This window comes from Cupressus sempervirens, chromosome 8 (genome assembly GCF_028749045.1).
Source record: "Cupressus sempervirens isolate cs-2001-9-10 chromosome 8, ASM2874904v1, whole genome shotgun sequence".
In the NCBI taxonomy this organism is placed as follows: domain Eukaryota; kingdom Viridiplantae; phylum Streptophyta; class Pinopsida; order Cupressales; family Cupressaceae; genus Cupressus; species Cupressus sempervirens.
The window spans coordinates 359,508,460-359,522,273 of NC_143125.1; the positions used below are offsets into that span (position 1 = coordinate 359,508,460).

At 37.0% G+C, this 13,814-nt stretch overlaps 2 protein-coding genes across 8 annotated transcripts in view; both read left to right on the forward strand.

Moving 5' to 3' along the window:
* The window catches only part of LOC149542815 (uncharacterized), a 97,807-nt gene that overhangs the window by 15,029 nt on the left and 68,964 nt on the right, over positions 1-13,814 (forward strand). For 4 of the 7 annotated variants that reach the window (XM_089797705.1, XM_089797704.1, XM_089797708.1 and 1 more), the window contains exon 2: positions 13,660-13,786. The exons of the other annotated variants lie outside the window; for them this stretch is intronic. The gene's annotated coding sequence lies outside the window, so the exon portion shown is untranslated. The remainder of the gene's footprint in view (positions 1-13,659; positions 13,787-13,814) is intronic. 7 annotated transcript variants of the gene reach the window in all.
* LOC149542816 (uncharacterized) lies at positions 10,024-12,498 on the forward strand. Its single transcript, XM_089796231.1, has 5 exons — positions 10,024-10,204; positions 10,314-10,466; positions 10,594-10,993; positions 11,155-11,560; positions 11,735-12,498. The coding sequence occupies exons 3-4, from the start codon at positions 10,763-10,765 to the stop codon at positions 11,542-11,544; spliced, it is 621 nt and encodes a 206-aa protein (XP_089652357.1). The 5' UTR covers positions 10,024-10,204; positions 10,314-10,466; positions 10,594-10,762; the 3' UTR covers positions 11,545-11,560; positions 11,735-12,498.

The window sequence follows — 13,814 nt, forward strand, 5'->3', positions numbered from 1 at the left end:
TTTTAAAAGATAAAAAGGGTTAGTATACTGTGCAAAATCGTGTGACTTTTAAACTTTGTAAATCTCCCCCCTTTCCACTTGCATTGGCGCCTACCAAGGAGAAAATAAAGGAGGTAAGTACTAATTGATTTGACATTGATGCTAAAGGTAAATACCTTACCGCTGCCCCCCCCCTTAATTCACAAGTGTAGAAAGAAAATCAAGTCAAACATCTCTGTGCATGATATGGCAGGTGGTAATAAATATAAAGTTTAGTTGTTAAACTTGGGACAGCCATTTATTTATTTATTTGATTTTAATCTTATTTCCATTTATAATTCTATTATCAAAGATTAAAAATTGCTAAGAGATATTTAAAAGAATCTTTTAAGAATATGCTCTGTTGTAAAAAGTCAATTAATTTTGTTTCTATACAAAATCCAGAGAGTTTTTGCTCTTGGGCAAACAATTTTTATTTGACTAATTTTTTTCTAAGTGTAGATTACAAAGCAAAGTATATATTTTTTTTCAAGGGTATATTATTTGAATGGATTAAAAACATGGAATTAATAATTGTGTCACAATAAAACATGATTAATTGATCTTCTAACAAAATTGAAATTGAAATATATCAACCATATCCTTTTTTTTTTTTCCTCAACATAGTTTTCATATTTAACATATAAGGAAAACTTAAAAATTTTGCTTAACTAAACCCTCATCATTTCATCCTATTTTTGATGTGCATCCATCTAAATTAAAATTACGATTAAATCACATGATAAACAATTATACTCAAACACCAATTTTATTGGCAAACCTGATTCAAAGGCTCAGTCGGGAAAGAACCAGGAAGAAAACCCGGCTTCGTTGCTATTACAACAAGGTCTTGAAATACACTTACATAGGATTTCCTATCCCAAAATTACAACAATTTAATTGAATTTCTTTCATGACCCTCATCAAGGGTTTTACATCATTTTTTTGCAACACATTTCTAAGAACCATAGAGGGAACAAAATCTGATCAGGTGACAACAAGCATGACCAAGAAACAATTCAAACATGCATATTCATACAAGGTTTTCACAATAGGATTCACAATGAATCAAAACTAAGGAAAGGTGGATTTTTCCAATAGGAGATGTCAGACACAACACCAAACCAGGTGCCCAATCGGGGCTATAAATCAAGAACTTCCGTTCTTCCATTCTTACATGCCAAAACTCATACGTGGTTTGTGCTGACAGGTAGGGGCCCATAACACCCTACCCTCTCTCCCTTTTCTCGTCCTGAGAATAGACTCTACACTGTTGGAGTCCAACTAAAATGCCCTTTCCCGAAATTGGCCACTTTTGCCCTCTCCAAGGGTGAGTAATGCCAAAACACCCATGCAAGAAAATCTCAAAATTCCAATATAAACATGAAAGGAAATCATTCAAAATAACATGGTTTTCAAAGCTTCTCAACATACCCACAAACATACAAACATTCAAACAACAACAAGGTAGCATAAGCATGAAACAAACATGAAATCTGAACAAGGGAGATGAGAATTTCTATCTGCACAAAGAGGTAATGGCAAATGAACAAGTTTGAGTAGAGCTTTTCCCTTCCTTGCTTCAATCTTCCAAGACTCCTCTCTAAATGTAGAGATTGGGTAACAACCTCAACTAGTCCAAGAAGGGCCTCTAAATAAGCCTCAAACTCAACCACCAAAGGGATCAATAACTTCTCCCACCCACCTACAAATCTAGAAGCTCCTAACTCAACCCATACTATGGTTAACTACTAAGTGGATGTAAGGTGAGACAACTCATGGTAGCCATAGTCAATTTTCGCACAAAAGCAAAAAAAGACTTTTTGAGTGGCCTCAAAAGTCAATAAAAGGGGCTTAGGGGTTGGAAAAGACCCCCAACCCATACCCATACCCTTTGCGTATACATATTTCATGTTTTAAAGCCTTAGGAATAGGTTTAGAGCCAAACAAAAGCTAGGAAAAAAATTAGGACCAACTAACAACTCTAAAATGCAGATTAAGCACTAATCCGGATTAAGGATGACTAAACTCGATTAAGAACCAAACTAGCAAAAGATACTAACTTAATCCGACTTAGGTCCAAAGGTTACACAGCTAACCCTAACTAGCACGCTGAAGAACATAAACAATTCACGAGTGTCAAGCGACACTAAATGAACACAGTTACGAATGTTAACATTCACTGATCACAGGAAAATACATACATACATCTCACAATACAATACTTGAATTACGAACAACAAGGTTTTCAAAATTAGCACATAGGGATCAGTTCTGTTCCTTCGTCGGTTTCCTCGGCTAAAATATCTGCACACTCATTGCACACATCAATAGTCCCAAAAATCACATGTACATATGTATATATACGTATCAGGAATCACATAAATTAAAACATCCATCTATAACAAAAATCAGGGTTCCTCTCATCTTATTCAATTCTTAACCATTTAAAATATCTTAAACCAAAATGTTAATCCTACCTTTTTCTTAATTCATCAACATACATATACATAAAACATTAAATGGCAAACATCAAACATTTGAAAATAACATCACACAGCATGAAATAATATAGTATGTTCTAAGCATCAGATAATGTCTCGACATCTCGAGTCGTGAGTATCAAAATGATAAAGTAACAACTAAGGCTACGAAGGGTCGGGGCGAGGCCTCACATCCTCCCCCACTAGGCATGAACTTCCTCTTGGAGTTCATCAAAAGATAAGAGTATAGAGATTGCATCCGTGCTGCATCCTCCCAAGAAATTGTGACCTCATCGTAACATTCCCACGGGACCCTAACTTGGTCCAGCTCTCGACCTCGAGGAGCTAGGGTCTGTCGGGCAATAAAATGGATAGGCTCTAGCGCTAACTGGCCGACCAACTCCACCTGTAGCCTCAATAACTGTAGCCTGATGCTCAGTCTGGCGGTTGTCAACCACTGCGAAAACTCTGTGGGACCTGCCCATGTCTCCAACTGTCGACTCTGAAAAAGCCCCTCTCTGACCACTGGATGACTGTCCCTGCGGACACTCTCTAGCTATATGACCCATGCCACCACAAGTATAGCATGGCCCTCGGGTATAAGATCGTGTATCCTGTGATCCAGACTACTGTGGGCCCCCTGACCTGCTAGACCCACTGTATCCACCCTTGGAAGACTGCTGAGTCTGCACTGACTATGACTGTGGGGTATGTACTTTCTGATCCTACTGTAACTGCCACTGCTTGGGCTCGGGGCCCTGGTAACCCTGTGAGAGTTCCTGCTGCTGCTGAGACTGTTGGCCCTTAAAGGACCCTGGTGTATAGTTCTGATTCCCTTTCCAAGGGGGTTTCTGTTGAGTAGAGTTTCGGTTCTGAGACCGATCCCGTGATTCCTGTCTACCTCGAGTATCCTCTGCCACTAGTGCTATCTCCACTACCTGTCTGAAGGTGGTAGGGAAGGCCATCCAAACTGGACTCTGAAGTGAGAAATTCAAACCCATGATAAAACGATGTACCCATAGTTTCTCGTCCTTCATGTATTCCACATAAGGAAGGAGCTTGAGAAACTTGCTCTCATACTGAGCCACTGTAAGACCTCTCTGATAAAGAGAATGGAACTCTTCTATCTGTTTTTGTCGGAAATGCTCTGACAAGTACCTCTCTCGGAATCTTTCTAGGAATGATTCCCATGTGAGGGTATCCATCCTCACTCCACCTATGATCTCCTCCTGATGCCACCAATTGGAGGCATCCCCTCTCAACTGATGAACTGCTAGGCGTGCCTTTAGAATACTCCCATAGGGTCGTAATCCAAAGCACCGCTGTAGGCTCTCCAACCATGCCTCTGCTACTGTCCCCTCAGTGGAACCCGTAAATAATGGTGGCCCAAGTCAAATCAATTCCCTGATATCATCTCCTACATGTCTAGGAGGTCTGTCAAGTGGGGGTCCTCTCTGGTGTATTGACTCACCTTCATGCTCACCCTGGCCCTCTATCTGTCTCGGTGGGGGACTCCTAGTCCTCTCTCTGACCCTGGGTCCGCCTCCTCCGGGTCCCTCTACTTCCACTACTGGAATTTGCTGAACTGGCTGAACTACAGGTACTACTCTCTGCTGAACTACACCGATCAAAGTCTGAAGTGCATCTATAATGTCCTAGTTCGGGTTCGGTGGTGGTGGAGGTGGAGGTGGAGGTGGTGGTGGTGTTGGTGGAGGTGGTCCATCCTCCTGTCCTGCTTTACCACCTCCCGCCCTACGACCTCTGCCTCGTCGGTTGCTTCGAGTAATAGGAGGCATCCTACACAATTTAATGTTTAGTTTAAGTTTAGAAAGCACAATCGTTTAAGGTTCCTAGTGTTGAAACACGGGCTCTGATATTAAGAAGATTGGTGCTCTTGTCCATCAATTATTTTACTCTAGAACTAATTATCTCCAGATGGCTGAGCTGCCCGGACAGATCAATAACAAAATAAAAGGCTGAACAAGTATAAGGTAGAGCGGTCAATGGACCTGCTTGTATGAATGCACAAATGGCTTGTCCTGCTATTTCAATAGATGCCTGATTAACCTACTTAACCACAAACATATGCTCATTGTTGACCATGGTAACATGACTCATGCAAAGGAGACATGGAAGGAAGGAGCAGGTTGGTATGCTTATTCATTCATTTCATCTTGTTTCCTGTTAAGGACTCGTACATGAATTGTTTATTTCTAGTGTGTTTGCAATAAATTTAAAACATATTGCTGACCTGTATATATCTGGATTAATTGCGAGACAGGGCAACGGCATAATTCATACTGGCCACAGTTAGAAACAAAGTTTGAACAATTTATATTCCATGGAAAGAAAATGACAGGCATTGGAAGTTGGCCTTGTTCAATTTTGGGACAACTTTAGAGCTAACAACAAAATTTTGAGGGGACAGAAAATACAAAAAACAACTTAGCAATTATAGATCCAGATGATCAACATCACATGAAAGATAAGGAATAATGTAAAAATGGACACTAATAAAAGTTCATAGCAAAACAAAACAAAACATTTGACTTCAGAACAGAGCTGCTGCTCTTATACACAGAAAAGACACAGCTGTTGTAATATTTGAAAAAACAAAGTAGAACAGAGTTGCTACTGCTGTTACAAGGAAAAAAATAAAAAATCTTGTCATCTACTCCTACAATACACACAAAATAACAGTATAGCTATATGTAAAAGTCATAGATGTTTTCTCAAATTAAAGCCATCAAACTGCTCAGCATGGCTAGACATGGGCTGCTGAAAAACTAATAAAATGCAAGCAAACAAAATATTCAAAAGCAACGCTGTAGTCTGCATGTAACATTACAAATGTTGTCACATTCAGCAAACAATATGTGCCCCAAATGTAAAGGGAAATCATCACAGTCAAGTGAGCTAGCCGTTAGGGTTCTTATTACGATAATAGATAATCGTCTATTATTAGTTAATGGTAATCTATTATAAATATCTAGTTAGCTTTAGTTAGCTGTATCTTTTTTAGCTTTCTTAGTTAGAATAGAATGTTTCTATTCTTACAATCGTTTCCTAAGGAAACATTGTTTTATTCTTTTGTATATAATGACCTTTCAGTGTCCGTTAATAGCAAACAAATATTTTACCAATTACTTCGTAATATGGTTTCAGAGCCAATACTTTAAATTTTATTGAAAAATTTATAATTTCTTTTGAAATTATTTGTTAAAATTTTTTGAAATTATTTTTGAGATTTTTTCTCATAAACCTAGCTAGGGTTTCCGATTTTTTGGTTGACTTTCTTCTGATTTGAATCTTGGAGAATTACAACCAACAAAAATCGCAATAGCAATACACTCGGCTAGGGTTTTTCAGCAAAACAAATCACCTAATTTGTTTGCAAATCATCTGATCTCTGGTTCGTGGTTTTTGAATGCAAAGATTTGATCATTTGCTTGCATCCCATGCGATTTCCTGATCAAATCGTGTGCAGCCCGTGTGATTTCTTGATCGAATCGTGTGCATCCCATGCGATTTCTTGATCAAATCGTGTGCATCCTGTGTGATTTTTTTTTCAAATCGTGTTTGATCAAGTGCGTGGTGAACTGGTGTCTGTGTGTGCCGAACTTGGGTGCCATTTTTCGTTGGTAAGGTCTCGTGGCTTTGCACTTCCCCAAATAAACTCACGCCCTTCACACAGACCTTGTCACCTTTTAAATATGCCTATTTGTTGGTTGATTTTGTTATGAATTTCGTCAAAATCTGCCATTGTTTGGAGCTCATTTTTGTAGCCACCTAGGGTTTTCTTCAAAACCCTAATTTTTGGGCTCGAAAAAATATTTTGATTTCAAATTGATCATTGTGTTAATTTTAGTGATCTCTAATAGATAAAATTATTATTGCAAATATAGACAATAATTGATATCCTTACTTGAACAATGACTAAACCAGAGATGTAGAGTCTATTCTCTTAATGGTGATTGCAGAGTCTTTAACTTTAGTGCTGAGGATTGCTGAAGATATACTGTTTTCACAATGGAGATTGCTGAGAGAATATGTATATCACCTTCAATGAATGCTGTCGATATTTGTTTTGCAAAATGAATGTGCAGATCGCTGGGGCTGTAATACCTTAGATTGATTATTTTCCCATCGATCTGCACTTGTATTTATACATGAGAAAGGTCATGCTTCCCGTAGAGTCATGACTCTACGTGGCCTTTGGCCACGTAGGGTCATGCCTCTACAGAGGCATAACTTAAATATAATACAACATATTACATGATTGACAGTGAAACACAAGACCCTCGATAACATACACATTATGATGTTTGCCGATAAGATCATCAAACGTATGTTAAGACAATCATCCAAACATATATATATGTGTGTGTGTGTGTGTGTGTAAGTAACATCAATGAATATTATCAGATGAACTTGGTACAAATGTTGCATATAACTGATGAACAAAATTCGCATATCATCATTACTTCTACTGATGCTATACATCAACACTCCCTCTTAGCAAGGGAGAAGTAATACACCTTCAAAATAGAATATCTGAATACATTATTTGATCTTAACACTCTAAAATAGTGACTAGTCAAATAATTAAAATCACCATGCTATGAACACTATCATAACATATATTATGATCTCTAATTGTTCGAAACAATATCTAGAGTAATCATAATGGATTCGTTATCAATGATCTCTAATTGTTCGAACAATATCTAGAGATGTCCATGATAACAGGCCTATCATTTGCAAGATCGTCACCTTACAAACGATTACCTTCTGAGTATATATGTTCATAAAAGATCGTCACCTTTCATTACATATTTGATGCAACTAAACAACAATAGAAGCATAAACTCACATGAATTGAAAACTTAAATTCAATATTCAATATTACAATTTAATCATACCAAGTTTTCCTCTGAAGTAATCCAACTTTACTTTAGCAAGAGGCTTAGTAAAGATACGTGTTGTTTGCTCATTAGTATTGATGTACTCCAGTTGAATGACTCCTCGATCCACCATATCTCTAATGTAGTGGTAAGGAATTTCAATATGTTTGGAATGATTGTGAAAAACTGGGTTAGCTGAAAGCGTGATGCAACTTTGATTATCACAATGAATCACAGTGGGCTTCAAAGGTCATTTGAACAAATCTACTAACAACTTCCGTAGCCATACCATTTCTCTAGCACCCAAGGAAGAGACAATGTATTCTGCTTCAGTAGAACTTAATGCAACTAAAGACTATTTTCTGCAGATCCTAGATTGAAGCAACATTCAGAAGTACTCTTACGTTCAATAGGACTGCTTGCCCAATCGAAATCAGAATATCCATGAAGGTTGATGTTGATTTGATCATATTTGATTCCCATCCCAATAGTACCTTTTAGATATTTGAAAATGTATTTCGCTGCATGTAGATGTATCGTCTTTGGAGCACACATAAACTGATTCAAGGTGTTAGTTGCATAACATATGTCAGGACGAGTATTCATCAAATACATTAAAGATCCAATGATCTGCCTGTAGTAAGTAGAATCTGTAGGTTTTGATTTGATCATATCATCCTTCAACTTGTGTAGACTGACTTCCATAGGAGTAGAAGCTGGCTTACATTCCATCATTCCAAATTTTGTTAGAATATCAACTGTATATTTTCCTTGATTCAAAAAAATGTAGTTACCCTTTTGCTAGACTTCTAATCCAAGGAAGTAGTTAGAAGACCTAAATCCTTCATATCAAACTTTGCTGTGAGTTCTTGTTTGCATTTCTTTATGAGATGTTCTTCACCTGTTATCAATAAGTCATCAACATATAACACAAGAATAATCATATCATCACCATTTATTTTGAAGTATAAGTTAGGGTCAGCTTCATTTTTAGAATATCCTAACTTCATTAGATAGTTGTCTATCCTTTCATACCACGCTCTGGGAGCCTATTTGAGACCATACAGAGCTTTCTTTAATTTACAAACATGAGTTTTGCTGTCATGAGTGTAGAATCCTTCTAGTTGCTTGATATAAAATTCTTCTTCAATTTTACTATTTAGGAATGCTGTTTTGACCATAGTTTCGAAAATCACCATAAAATCGCGTGAATCGTGATAAGATTCATCCATCTCGAGTTTTTTGGCATCGTGAATCGCTGGCAACGATTTTTTGGCATGAATTGCCTGAATCGCTGATTCAGGGGATTCATGCCAAAAATCACATGAATCGCCGTCGTGCATCGGCCGCGGCAGCCAAAAAGTTGCAATGAAATTTTTTGAAAAAAACCATATTTTATTTCATTTCTTTTTTGCCTTTCCTCTTTGTTATAACTCTAAAAGGCCTTCTAATTGTTAAGCATGAGTAGAAGAGAGGAAAAGTGAAAGAGAAGAAGAGAAAAAAAAAAAACCATAGGTTTCCAACCGGCAAGAAGGAAGAGCACCAAAGAGATCAGAAGTCCATCTGGGGGGGCCATAAATTGCATTGGGAGCATTAAGGAGTCAACATCAACACTCCTCAACTCATTTGCAAGAGGTAAGTGCTATTTTTTTTTTTGCATGTTAGTGTATTATGCATTTTTTGTTAATAGTTTTCATTTGCAAATCTTGAATGTTTTTTAGTTTTACTAAATTGCAAACTAGGGTTTGTTGTTTTGTAGCTTTTGTTTATTAGTTTCAAACTTTGATATTTTACAATAATTTTTTTTATTGATATTTTCCGCAATGGGTAAAAAAGATGAATGTTGGAAATATAATGAAGAGTATCTTGGAAGAACCAAATTTCAAACAAAATGTATATTCTGTAAAGAAAAAATAAATTCTAGAGGTATTTATAGATTGAAATACCACATTGCTGCTATACTTGGACATGATGTTACAATTTGCACTAAACAAACTGCTGAGGCAAAATGCACTTGTTTAGTGGCATTAGAAAAAATTGAACAAGACAAAGTGAATAAGAAAATGCAACTTGAAGGGTTAAGGGGTATTGTCTCCCATGTTCTCGCAGTTGCATCTACATCTGCATTTGCATTAGCTTCCGCATCTGTAGGTTGTGTTGGGGAGGGTTCTTTCAAGCCTCCTTTTTGTCCTAGTTCTAGTGCTCATGCGAGTGCTAGTGCTAGTTGGTCTTATATTGAGACAGAGTGCAACACCAACCTATTGCGGCCTAGAGTGCGGAAAAATAGAATGGATAGTTACTTTGTGCCCCGCACTACTCTGGCTCCCAACCCACACTTGAGGGCATGGGTTTGAACAAGGAGATTCACGATACTGCTAGAAAAGAGTTTTGCAAATTTTAGTACTTTTGCAACATTCCATTTGTTGCAGCCAGGTAATTGATTCTTTTTTCTTTGTTTTCTTTAAAGTTAAACTTAAAAGTAAAAATAAAACTTTAATTATATTTACTTGGTTTATGATTTGAGTCTTTGACATCTAAATTTCTAATCATTATCTATTTGTGACAGGGCTCCTTATTGGTAGAACATGATAGATGCAGTTGCTATTGGTGGTCCGAGGTTTAAAGCCCCAACTAAGGCTGAGTTGAGTGGATACATCTTGGATGATATGGTAGAGGATATGAGGGTTGAGTTTGAGGAGAACCGAAAAGAGTGGATTGAAAAGGGTTGCACCATCATGACTGATGGTTGGACAGATAGGAGGAATAGAACACTCCTCAATTTTCTTTTATCCTGTGGAGGTGATTGATCATTCTAAATTCCTATATACATAATTGTGAATCGTGATTGACTATTTCAAATTTTGATTTGTTGATGATCCATTATAATTCGTTGTTTTGTTACTTGTAGGATATACCATGTTTCTCAAATCTATTGATGCTTCCACTCATGTAAAAAATGCCACATACTTATGTGAGGTTATTGAGGAAGTCATAGCAAAGGTGGGGGAACAATATGTGGTGCAGGTGGTGACGGATAATGCAGCAAGTTATGTTGTTGCAGGTAAACTTTTAACTTTTCAAGTCTTGAAAATAAATTTATTTGAATTTTGAACTTTTTTTAATTCTAAGTTTCTTAAGTTCTAACATGTTTGAAATTTGAATTTCTAATTAACTTAAAATTGCTGTAGGTAAACTTTTGATGGAGAGGCATCCCACCATATTTTGGTCCTCTTGTGTGGCACACTGCATTGACTTCATGTTGGAGGAAATTGGCAAGCTTGAGTGGGTCAAGTCATGTGTTGAAAGGGCAAAAAAATATGCAAGTTTATTTATAATCATTTATTTGTCCTTAGCACAATGAGGAAGTACACAGAAGGCAAGGAGTTAGCTCGTCCAGGCATCACGAGGTTTGCCTTGAATTTCATAACACTGCAGTCCTTATTGATATCAAGGGACGATTTGAGGAGCATGTTTGTTGGGTGGGAGTGGATTTCATCTTCCTATGCTGCGACCATTGCAGGGGTAGATGTGGTGGATTGCATATTTGATGATGATGGTTTTTGGAACCCTGTTAGAGAAATCCTTAAAGTAAATTTTTTGCAATTTAACATTTAGTATTTTATAGTTTACTATTTACTATTTAGTATTTAATATTTAATATTTAATTGTTTAATGATTTAGTTTTATTTTAAGTTATATTATTTTATATTGAAGTTTTGACTCAAACTTTTGTTTTACTTTATATGTAGGTCACTGAGCCCCTTGTATCTCTCCTACGAACTGCTGAGGAGGAGAAGCCCTCTATGGGCTACATATATGAGGGCATGGATAGGGCCAAGCAGGCCATTAGAGGCCAGTATGCAGGAGTGCAGGAGAAGTATGCGCCTATTTGGGATATCATTAATAGGAGATGGCAGAATCAACTCCACCGACCCATCCATGCAACAACTTACTTTTTGAATCCAGCATTTTGTTTCCATCCTGACTTCAAGGCAGATGAGGAGGTTCTCACTAGCTTATATACAGTGATCCAAAGGTTGAGTAGTGATGAGGATAGTGCAGCTACAATCTTTGAGCTGGACAAGTGCAATAATAAAGAAGGGCCACCTTTCTCTGGCAGGATGGTCATATATGCTTAGGCAACAATACAGCCAGGTAAAAATTAAATAATATATTCAATGTTCATGAATCTAGATTCTAAACTTAAAGTTTATGACTTATAGACTTATATTTATAAGTGGTGCATTCTAAATTTTAATTGTTGATTATGTAATTTTAGAGTTGTAATTTGTAAATGAGACTAATTGTTTTTGTTTTCCCTTATTTCAGATAGATGGTGGCAAATGTTTGGGGGCACAACCCCAAAACTTCAAAAAATTGCCATTCGTATTCTAAGTGAGCCAAGCAACGCTTCTAGATGTGAGCGTAGTTGGTCCATGTTCGAGCACATCCACTCGAAGAGGAGAAATAGGTTGACTATGCAGAGGTTGAATGATCTTGTCTTTGTTCATTACAACCTTCGTCTTAGGATCAGACATATTTTGGGTGCTGACTCCTCTTCAATTATTCTGGAGGAGATTGATCCAGAATCAGAGTGGCTCATAGAGGTTGTGGATCCAGTCTTCATTGAGGAAGACCGTGCGTGGGTTGACCAGGTGGATAGAGGCTGAGGCTGTGGCCATGGCAGAGGAGGTAGCTAAAGCACGTTCAGGCATTGGTAGATGCACATGCGCACGCACAGACATAGGCCCTAGCAACGTTCGTGAGCCCATCTTACATGCGGGGGATATGGCTTGGTGGTCCTCTAGGATCTACCTTAGACGCCTTTCTAGTAGGTAGACTGGATACTTAGAGGTTGAGGTTGAGGTTGCGGCCGAGCTTGAGGATGATGATGAGGCTTGAGTTGGAGCCTTGTTTTTATATTTTGTTTACAGATATTGATTCTAAATCACTGATAGACATACGTTTCAAAATTTCATGGATCTTCACTTTAGATTCTTACATACATTTATGATTTGATGTCTTATGGATCTTCATCTTACATACATTCTATGATTTGAATCATTATGATCATTTGATTTCTATTTACTTCAGCTAGCCTACAATTTACATTTTACATAACATAATTACGTATGTGATGGGTTTTATGTTCCAAACTTCCATGATTATGTATGTTAAGTTTTAACTTCTATTTAATAATGTTATAGTGTGTTTAAGTTATATTCAATAAAGGGTGCATGAAATAAGATTTAAATTGTTAAAATCTCTTAATTTAAAAGGGTTTTTTCAAATTTGCCGATTCATCGCCGATTCATGGGTGATTCACGATTTGATTCGGCCTTGCCGATTTCGATTCTCGTTACTTTGACATCCGTTTGATGAACTTTTTATCCTTTGGATGCAACGATAGCCAAGATGGTTTTAATTGAAGTGTATCTAGCAACTGGTGCAAATGTTTCTTCATAATCGATGCCTTCTTTTTGTGAGAGACCCCGTGCTACAAATTTGGCTTTGTACTTTTCAATGCTGCCATCAGATGCATGTTTAATTTTAAACAACCATTTAGAAGAAACAACTGATTTGTTTTTAGGCCTTGGTACAACATCCCATACATTATTTTTTAGTATGGAATTATATTCTTCAACCATTGCTTCTTTCCAAGATTGACTTGATAGTGCTTCTTTAACATTTGAAGGTTCTGTTTTTATAAGTTTAGTTAATAATGCAACATAACATGACTGATTTCTTGTTCTTTTACTTTCTCAAATTACTTTATTAGGTTCAACCTGATTTTCTTCTATCATTTTCCTAGCCCAGAGTGGCCTCTTTTTATTGTTGATATTTTCAGAATCTTCATGATTAGATGTAGAGGTAGAAGATTGTTCAATATCATTCTACCTTTCAAGTTTTGCCTAGTGATTTTCATCTACTTCAAGAATAGATTCAGTAATAGATTCATCACTGTTTCTAGAAATATTAAAGGCTATATCTTCTTCAAATTTCACATCTCTACTAATCTCAATTGTTCTTTGACCTGGTATAAAGACCCTGTAGCCTTTGGTTGTTTCATTATATCCAATGAGTAACCCCTTCTTTCTGGATGGTTCTAGTTTTGTTCTTTTCTCTTTAGGAATGTGGATATAAACAGGACATCCAAATATTCTTAGATGACTTAGATCTATTTAATACCCGTAAATAGTTTTTCAGGAGTGGTGTTGTCTAATACTGAGTGTGGACATTTGTTTTGAATGTAGATTGCAGTGTTAAATGCTCCAGCCCAGAAGGAAGTATGAAGGTTTTGATCGTACATCATTGCTCTGGCTGATTCAACAATTGATCTATTTTTATGTTCTGCAACTCCATTCTATTGAGGATTATATGGTACAAAAAACTCCTTCTTAATCCCAAC